General features: G+C 45.1%; 2 protein-coding genes across 2 annotated transcripts; one reads left to right on the forward strand and one right to left on the reverse strand.

Annotated features, from left to right (window-relative positions):
* The first annotated feature begins 5 nt into the window (after positions 1 to 5).
* On the forward strand, positions 6 to 4,068 carry LOC132785871 (coatomer subunit gamma). The gene is made up of 6 exons (XM_060792173.1): positions 6 to 167; positions 469 to 1,124; positions 1,184 to 2,651; positions 3,005 to 3,190; positions 3,255 to 3,407; positions 3,473 to 4,068. Exons 1-6 carry the CDS (start codon positions 128 to 130, stop codon positions 3,601 to 3,603), a joined length of 2,634 nt encoding a protein of 877 aa, XP_060648156.1. The 5' UTR covers positions 6 to 127; the 3' UTR covers positions 3,604 to 4,068.
* A 721-nt stretch (positions 4,069 to 4,789) lies between these two features.
* Positions 4,790 to 9,629, reverse strand: LOC132785876 (protein pygopus). The gene is given in 5 exon segments (XM_060792177.1): positions 4,790 to 5,673; positions 5,741 to 6,285; positions 6,287 to 6,511; positions 6,555 to 8,465; positions 8,543 to 9,629. Coding segments are annotated over 4 exon segments (2,613 nt in total). The 5' UTR covers positions 8,277 to 8,465; positions 8,543 to 9,629; the 3' UTR covers positions 4,790 to 5,552.
* Positions 9,630 to 9,735: the final 106 nt, after the last annotated feature.

Consider the following 9,735-nt stretch of genomic DNA (forward strand, 5'->3'; position numbering starts at 1 on the left):
GTATTAATCAACTTCTTTTTTGCTGTAGTGTGTGACGTGTACGCGTAGCGAAAAATCAAAGATTTTTTCCACAAATTTCACAATTTCTTTTGATTTTCTCAAAGTGTTGAAGTAGCCTAACATTAAAATGGGTTCATTTCGTCGCGACAAAGATGAAGAGGAGGATGGTAAGTAAACTGACGGCCAGCGAAAAAGACACCTTAAACAGCGTCGCCGGATCAACGGCAAAAACAACAAAAAAATCGTAATCATCAATCGAGACTACAACAAGAAGAAGAAGGTGCTCCGCTGGCACACACACACACATAGAAGAGTTCCCCAATATAACTAACATACACCCACACACGTAAACTAACACATACACACACGTTTCGAGAACTGTTTCGATTTATTTCCTGCTGATTCCTGATCGGTATTTTTGAAGTATGAAATTTTTTACATCACCTACGAAATTTCAACGCTCATCAGGTCCGACGAATGCGTATCAGAATCTGGAAAAGACTTCAGTGCTGCAGGAGACCCGCACGTTCAACGAGACGCCGGTTAATGCACGAAAATGCATTCATATATTGACCAAAATCCTTTACCTGATCAATCAGGGCGAAGTGCTGGTGGCACGCGAGGCAACCGATTGCTTCTTTGCGATGACCAAACTCTTCCAATCCAAGGATGTGGTGTTGCGTCGCATGGTCTACTTGGGTATAAAGGAGCTCAGCTCTATTGCCGAGGATGTCATTATTGTCACCAGCTCCCTCACCAAGGACATGACCGGTAAAGAAGATCTTTATCGTGCTGCAGCCATTCGTGCTTTGTGCAGTATTACGGATCACACCATGTTGCAGGCCGTAGAGCGGTATATGAAGCAGTGCATTGTAGACAAGAATGCAGCGGTTTCTTGTGCAGCTTTGGTAAGCTCCTTGCGGCTGGCCAGCACCGCTGGCGATGTAGTCAAGCGTTGGGCAAATGAGGCACAGGAGGCGATGAACAGCGACAACATTATGGTGCAATATCATGCGCTGGGCTTGCTCTATCACATTCGCAAATCGGATCGCCTAGCTGTATCTAAACTGGTCAACAAATTGACGCGTGGCTCGCTCAAGAGCCCCTACGCAGTCTGCATGCTAGTAAGTCAATTGAAGTATATAATATTGGTGATTATTTTACTAAACGGTTTGCCTTGCAGATACGCATTGCCTGCAAACTTATCGAAGAGGAAGATGTGCCTGCCGAGGAGCTGGCGGATTCGCCGCTTTACTCGTTTATCGAGTCGTGTCTGCGGCATAAGAGCGAAATGGTCATCTATGAGGCCGCCCATGCCATTGTCAATCTGAAGAACACAAATCCACGCATGCTCTCGCCTGCATTCTCCATTCTCCAGCTGTTCTGTGGCTCGCCAAAGGCAACGCTACGCTTTGCAGCCGTGCGTACGCTCAACAAGGTAGCCATGACACATCCGGCAGCAGTGACAACTTGCAATTTAGATCTCGAGGGTCTCATTACCGATTCCAATCGCTCGGTGGCTACTTTGGCCATTACAACGCTGCTCAAAACGGGCGCCGAATCATCGGTGGAACGTCTGATGAAACAAATCTCTACGTTTGTTGCCGAAATCTCTGATGAATTCAAGGTCGTGGTGGTCCAAGCCATTTGTGCGCTGTGCGCCAAATATCCACGGAAGCACACTGTACTTATGAACTTCTTGAGTGGCATGCTGCGCGAGGAAGGCGGCTTGGAGTATAAGACCTCCATTGTGGACACCATCATCACTATTATTGAGGAGAATGTTGACGCCAAGGAGTCTGGTTTGTCACATCTGTGCGAATTTATCGAGGACTGCGAGCACGTGTCGCTCGCTGTGCGCATTCTACATCTGCTGGGCAAGGAGGGACCTTTTGCTGCCACGCCTTCTAAGTACATACGCTTCATCTACAATCGCGTCATCCTTGAGAGCCCGATTGTGCGTGCTGCAGCTGTCACGGCTCTGGCGCAATTCGGCGCCTCATGCCCAGCACTTTTAGCCAATATACTTGTGTTGCTTGGCCGCTGTCAAATGGATCCTGATGATGAAGTGCGGGATCGTGCCACCTACTATTTGTGTATCTTAAACTCGGCTAAGCCAGAGCTCTACAAGAACTACATTATTGAACGCGAGAACTGTTCGCTAGCGCTGCTGGAGAAGGCATTGTCAGATCATTTGAATGGCGATCTGGAGTCACACTTTGACATTTCCATTGTGCCTAAGGCAGCTATTGTTAAACCTGAAATCAACAACGATGTCATGATGGTAACTAGTGCGCCACGTGCGCCCAAGATAACCCGAGAAGAGGAGAGCGCTGCTCGTTTGGCACAGCTGCCGGGCATCCAAGTGCTGGGTCCCATTCATCGTAGTACGTCGCCCATACAGTTGACGGAAAGCGAAACGGAGTACACTGTGCAATGCATCAAGCATATATTCGCACAACATGTGGTATTTCAGTTCGATTGTCTTAACACGCTCTCCGATCAATTTCTGGAGAATGTGCGCGTCGATCTAACGCTGCCCGAGGGCTACACGGCCCGTGCCGTCATTCCCTGCCCCAAATTGCCGTACAATGAACTGCAGACAACGTTCGTGATTGTCGAATTCCCGCCGGATGCCAGCAGTTCCATAGGTAATTATCCAGCATACTATTATTACTTATTTTCTAGAATTTAGAATTACAACGTAAAGCCAAAGTTTTGTATTTTGTATATAAATTAACTAATTTCATACGAACTTTATTAACCGCGATAATTTAATCTTTTGATACATTTACAATAGGAATTTTAGAAATATAAATCTTTTTGCATAGTCTTGAAAAGATATTCTATATACAAAGTTTACCGAAAACTTTGGCTGTACATTAAATCAGTCTTCAAATGATTTGTATACATTTATTTCCTTGGTATCTTACAATTAGATTTTATAGTACAATGTATATATATGATTGATTCCTTTCTAATTTATTTCTTTTCAATGTTGCAGCTACGTTTGGGGCTACGCTGCGGTTTGTGGTCAAGGATTGTGATCCAAATACTGGTGAGCCAGACTCTGAGGAGGGCTACGATGATGAGTACATGCTGGAGGATTTAGAGATTACCGTTGCCGATCAAATACAGAAAACGAAAAAGAATAACTTCCAGGTGGCTTGGGATGCGGCCGACAGCGAAGGTGAGTCGAAACTTTTAGAATTTTATTGTTATTGTTGTTTATAAATTGTTTATTTATTTTGCAGAGTGGCTGCAAGCTGAGGATACTTTTGTGTTGTCCGCAGTTAGCAATTTACAGGATGCTGTCAATACCATCATTAAAATACTTGGCCTCGGCGCCGCGAATCTGTCCGAGAAAGTGCCCGAGGGTACGCATCTACACACGGTTCTATGCTCAGGTAATAGCTTATTTTATATATCATCAATTGAATTCTCAGTTAATGTTTGGCTTTACTGTTCACAGGCGCTTTCCGCGGTGGCGTTGAAGTGCTGGTGAGAGCCAAGTTGGCGCTCTCCGAGGGAGTCACATTGAATCTAACAGTGCGTAGCACAGATCAGGATGTGGCAGAACTCATAACGGCAGCCATCGGATAAAACAGCGAGCCATGCAAAAATCTTGTTTGGTTTTTGCGTGCAATAAATATGATATAAAAGAAATCCAAGTATATAAATGAAAAAACAAAAGGAAAAAAGTTAAATATAATCAAAAAATATATAATTTTATAGCTTTAAGTGGCGCTCTTGCAGATAATGCCCCATGATCAGTTTTATTTTTTGTATTCCAAACGGGGCGCAAATTGTTAAATTAATTTGGGTTTTTGTTATTGCGATCATTTCCAAAACAAAAACGATTTATGTTGAGCCATAGAACGCCAATTACTTGCATTTGTTTACTATCGATTGAACATTATTGGCTTTTTTAGTTTAAGCATTGAAAACCATAATTCAACAAAAAGACATCGCAATGCAAAACTAAACTGTGTTATGGGAAAGCGGTAAAGATGAAGCTGCCTTAAATTCAAACCCTTCGCAAGATTTCAATGTGTATTTTGTATGTATTTTATTTAATTATAAATAACTTAATTTGCAATTTATACAATTGTTTTGTTTTTCTTTCTTCACGCGTTAACTGGTAATGCTTAAATTAATTGTTGTTTTTTTGCTGCATTCATAATAATTTCTTGTGCTTGTTTTTGTTTATCATCTCTTTTTTTTTCGCAAACGTTTTCACTTCCTTCGTGAGTATGTTTAGACCTTTAATATTTTGTAAAAACAAATCGCACCAATTAGATACTCTTCTCTTTTCTCAATCTCATATTTTTTGTTTTTTAAGTATTTAGTTAAAAATTTCATGTAAAATTGACGACGCAAGAGTGTAAAAAAACAAAAACACCACCACACGAAAGACTTTTTTGTTGCATTTGTTTTCTTTGTTTTTGTTTGCATTTCATTTGATTTCAATTGGGGGAAACAATTTCACACAGATTTTCATAATTTTTTTTAATTTCATTTCGTTACAAATTGATGCTCATTGTCAGATGGATTATTAAGATTTAAGTTTAGCTTATTTTGTATGCGTGTGTGTGTATGTGTATTTTGTATTTATGTATATGCATGCACTCACACTTAAACATCTAGTTATTCGAAAACAAATGTAAAATTACAATTACCATTTTGTGTTCTTCATATATATATAATTCGTATTTCTTCCATTCATTCTTCCATGCTTTGCTCTGTTCTGTTCTCATTTGCTTTTGTTTTTTTAATGCTATTTTTGCTGTTTTGAGTTCCATAATTTTTGTTGCATCTTTCACAATTTCGCTGCTGTAGATTGATATTTGTTTTCGTTATCATCTTTGACAGTGCGATTCTATATTCTCCTATATTCATCATTGTGTTCTATTTGCTGTTTTGGGTTACTTTGTTTTGTTTTTGTTTTCAACGTATGTTTTTGGTTTTGCCCTACTTCCGTTACGGTTTGCTTATCTGCTCGATGACAACGACGACAACGTCTCACATTCCAAACATACATATTGTTCTCTCGATCTCTCTCTTTATATATATAAACTATAACTAGGCTATAATGTTAATCGTATATTACAATATTTTGTTTGTTTTTGTTTTCTCGTTTTTAAGGTTTGATTTTTGTTTGTTTTTTTTTTTGGTTTTGTTTCTTTTTTGTATTGTTTGTTGTATAAGGATGCGCGTCTTGAGCGGAGGCCGAAGCTTTAGAAGAAGTCACAACACTGTGCTTCGGCCATTTTAGTTGAGTCGTCGCTTAAAGATTGATTGATTTGATTTCGTTGGGGACCTTTGACTATTATTGAGCTCACACATATCTCTATGTATGTATATGATGATGATTATGATGATGTGGAACCCTAATCTCGCTCTCTCTATCTTTTGCCTTAAAGACTACAATTAAAATAGTTAATGCTTGGATATATTTATACAGAGTGAATGAGTGCTAGCTGGTGGTTGTTGTTCTATGTGTTGTTGTTATTGGTTGCGGTTGTGGTTGCATTTGCGGTTGATGAGCTGCTTCAGCACTTGAACTTGACCATGGGTATATGCTTGGAAGACACACACTTGTCACAGCACCACTCAGCAAACACCTCCTTGTTGAGCATTTGAAAGGCCGCCTCCGTTAAGCCGACACATGTTCTAGAATATAATTAGAAGTAGATTAGTATTATTTGGCATCTTGTTATTCATTACTCATTTATCTTACCTGTGAAAGAAAAAATTACAACCGGATTCACAGAAGACTGCCTCATCGTTGTCGTTCACCTCCTTGTGGCACATGCCACATGGATAAATGGGCGGCGCATTTGGATTCTGCGGATTGAAGACCATTGGTTGACCCGGCGGATACATTTTCCCACCGCTCATCGTCATCGGTTTGCCCATCGGACCGCCCGGTCCGACCATGTTGCCCATGGGACCGCCAGGACCCATTGGGCCACCGCCGCCGCCACCCATATTACCCATGTGGCCGGGACCGGGTCCCATTGGACCGCCGACGCCGCCACCAAACATATTTGGTCCACCCATCGGACTGTGTCCGTGGCCATGATGATGTGGATGGTTGTGTGCTGCGTGGTGAGGTGGCATTCCATGATGCGGTGGCGGACCATTCATTCCGCCCGGACCAGGCCCTGGTCCCGGTACACCGCCCATATGCCCGTGGCCCATGTGGGGACCACCAGCATTGCCATGCGGTCCCATCATATGCGGATTGCCGCCACCACCGCCCATGTGCGGTGGCATGCCACCCCGGACCACCGGGGCCGCCATGCATGCCTGGACCTGGGCCTCCCATCATATGATGTGGTGGTGGGCCGCCGGGATGTGGATGATGCGGATGTTGCGGGTGCGAATGTGGATGCGAATGCGGATGGTTCATGAGCTGCGGATGAGGCGGGCCGCCTAGATGCGGTGGCTGCTGTGGCGGCAGCATTTGATTCATGCCCATGCCAGGTCCAGGTCCCAGGACCCGGTCCTGGTCCCGGTCCAGGTCCAGGCCCGGGTCCGCCCATATGTACGCCCATGGGGCCGTGTTGCTGCTGTTGGTGTTGCTGGTGTTGTTGCTGCTGCATAGGAACATTTGGGTTCATCTGCTGACCCATCATGGGTCCATTGTTGTTGGTGTTGTTGCCGCCAGAGCCGCCGCTGAGCGCCGGTGATTGCAGCGGACTGGGTCCTGAATTTGGCATGCCAGGACTTGGACCAGCGCTATTAAGCGCATGGTGTGGTGACATGGCGGGCGGTGCTGGTGAAGACGTAGGCACTGACGTGGTCGCTGCTGCTGCTGCGGCGGCTGCTGTTGACGATGTCGTCGTCGTTGTTGCTGATGTCGCTGACGACGCTGCTCCACCAGGTCCAACTGCTGACGCTGACGTCGCCGTCGATGTGGCTGGCAACATGGGACCATTTGATTGCATTGGGCCCAAACGTCCAGCGGACGCTGCATGTGGGGACAAATGTGGATGGGGATTTTGATTGTTGTTGCTATTATTGGCATTACTTCCATTATTCTGGTTGTTGTTGGTGTTCATGTTGTTGTTACTGTTTGCCGGTGACATACCACCGGGTCCAACTAAACCACCAGGTCCTCCTGGACCCGGACCCGGCCCAGGGCCACCCTGCGACATGTGACTGTGGTTGCTGGGTCCATTGCCCAGTGGACTGTGCAAAGGCGGCGGACCCATCTGTCCATTGTTCATGTGCGTCTGTTGCGGGTTTTGTGGCTGTTGCTGCTGCTGTTGTGGTCCTTGCTGTTGACCAGGTCCTGGTCCCCCCAACGGGCTTCCAATTTGATTGCCCATCGGAGAGCCCATTGGCAGTGAGTTCATAGGCGAGTTCTGGCCAGGCAACGGTCCGCCACCGCCACCAGGACCGCCGCCCATTGGTGATCCCTGCATGGCACGCGGATTTGGCCCATTTGGTCCGCCGCCCATGGGCGATAGTCCGCCCATGCCCATGTGATGCGGTGATATGCTTGGTCCGCCCATGTTGCCCATGGGACTCATGCCACCCATGCCTGCCATGGCGCCCATAGGGCTGCCCATCGGAACTCCTCCGCCTCGTCCATGATTCATGTGCGGTGGTAATCCAACTCCGGGTCCCAAACCATGCGGATGCGGTCCCAGCGGACTCATTCCCCGCATTGACGGCGGACCGCCCATATGATGTGGCGGTGGCGGCGGCCCATGGCCTGGATGATGAGGATGTGAATGAGGATGCGCATGCGGATGCATATGCGGGTGCATGCCCATGCCCATGCGCTCCTCCCAATGGCCATGCGGTCCTCCGCCGCCAAAGTGGCCACCGGGACCGGGGCCACCTGGTCCTCCGGGTCCACCGCCGCCACCCATTTGATTCATGGCCGCCATGGCAGCGACTGCAGAGCTAGACATCGCTGAGACCTGGGGACTATCATCGAATGGATTGGATGCGATGATTGTATCACCAAAACCACCCATGGGCGGCGGTGGCAAAAGATCTTGTGGGGTTGGTGGCGCCGATTGCTGTTGTTGTTGCTGTTGTTGTTGCATGGAATTGGCAGCGGCGGCCGCGGCAGCTGCAGCCGCCGCTGCCGCAGCAGCAGCTGAATTGGCAGCGGCATTAGAGGTTTTCCGCCGCTTCTTGGGATTACTCGGCGCCGAGATGATATCCGTAGGTGGCGGTGGCTTAAAATCGGGCGGACATAGACCGCCCGATGGACCCGGCATACGATATGGCGCCATACCGATATTGTGGGTCATATTCGAAGTGTTTTTCTTCCGAATGGTGGCAGCTTTTCTTTAACTACGGGGGAGCGAACGAAATTTCCTATCTAAATAGCGTCGTCGATCGTTGGCTGATCGCGACGCTTCTGATTAAAATTAAGGTTGACTCTTAGGAGGGGTCGTGGCGGGGCAAGTTAATAGAGTTGTTGCCAATTCAGTTGAATCCTGATAAAAGAAACAGTGTATGTATAAGATGATTAGATTTTGCAAATTAATAGGAAATTAATTAATAAAGCGCTTACCAAAGCATTCTGCAAATTTAAGAAATTTCGAAAATGTCGCCAATGCGACAAGCGCAATATATTCAACGGAGCTGGCAACTCTACGCGTTGTCTGTCGTCAGCGCCAATGGACGTTGATAGTAGTCACTGTTGTTGTTGTTGTTCTGCTTGCTGTTGTTCTCCTTCTTCTTCTATTTCTGCTTCTTATTGTAATTGTTGTTGTAGTTGAAGCACCTGCAGAAGCAGCATAAATAACAGCAGCTAGTAGAGCAATGCAAATGCTGCGGCGGCAACGCGCACGTTGTTTTTAATTGTTGCGACGAGTATTTTTTCTTTATTTCCCTTTTTTTTGTTTTTCTATATTATAGATTTTTGATATGATTATAAATTGATTTCGGTGGATTCGCGCGACAAACCGCGAACAAGAGAGCGTTGTTTTTTTATTTCACTTTTTCTCACTTGGCGGCTCTTCTTCTTGCCACCGATTTTATGTTCTTTTTGCACCACCACCGCTAAAGCAGCGGCAGCAATTTTGCTGCTTTGCTTTTCTTTTACTTTTTTTTTGTTGTATTTTCAGCCCTGTGTGTTTCACTTTTGGAAATGCATTTTGCACATTATATTATGGAAAAGCAAAGCCTTATTGGGCTTGCTGTACAACACAAATCGCAGTTTCGTGGTTTTCGTTCGCGTTTTTTTTTGCTTTTTTGTTGATGATGGCCGCGGTGCTGCTGCTCTTATATTTTTATGATCAATTCATTTGGTTGCCGTGTTAACACCATTTTGTTGGCCACCAATTGCGCACAAAATTGGCCCGCGTTGGCCGCCACTGAGGGACATTTGAGCGTCGCAATTTGATGTGCAAACTGCAATATTTTGACACAATTTTTGCGTATAAGAAGCGTCGTGGATTCTAAAATATAAATAATTTTCCTCGCTTGTCAGCCAAGGTGACCGTATTTCCACAACAAGCGAATACCGAAATTCCATTCTTTATTTTGAAACCAATGGTTACCCTGAGAGGAACATAAAATCCATTTATCGATAAGGCAATATGCTCAATTGGAATTTTTTATACGTAAAACATAAAAATAGGTTGACAAAGTCACAAATTGCAGTACTAAAAATACACCAAATAAGGGCTACATACTAAAAATATATTTGATTGATGATTTTCACAAAAGATCAATAGTTACTTTTGTTGTTGTTTGTGTTAT

Source organism: Drosophila nasuta, chromosome 2R, assembly GCF_023558535.2.
Source record: "Drosophila nasuta strain 15112-1781.00 chromosome 2R, ASM2355853v1, whole genome shotgun sequence".
Classification (NCBI taxonomy): domain Eukaryota; kingdom Metazoa; phylum Arthropoda; class Insecta; order Diptera; family Drosophilidae; genus Drosophila; species Drosophila nasuta.

What these genes read in the sequence shown, in the direction of transcription:
- LOC132785871 (XM_060792173.1), top strand. Translation starts at nt 128, where the DNA reads ATGGGTTCATTTCGTCGCGACAAAGATGAAGAGGAGGATG. An exon ending in CCTACGCAGTCTGCATGCTA is followed by an intron (nt 1,125 to 1,183) that starts GTAAGTCAATTG and finishes TTTGCCTTGCAG; the next exon opens with ATACGCATTGCCTGCAAACT. An exon ending in GGATGCCAGCAGTTCCATAG is followed by an intron (nt 2,652 to 3,004) that starts GTAATTATCCAG and finishes TCAATGTTGCAG; the next exon opens with CTACGTTTGGGGCTACGCTG.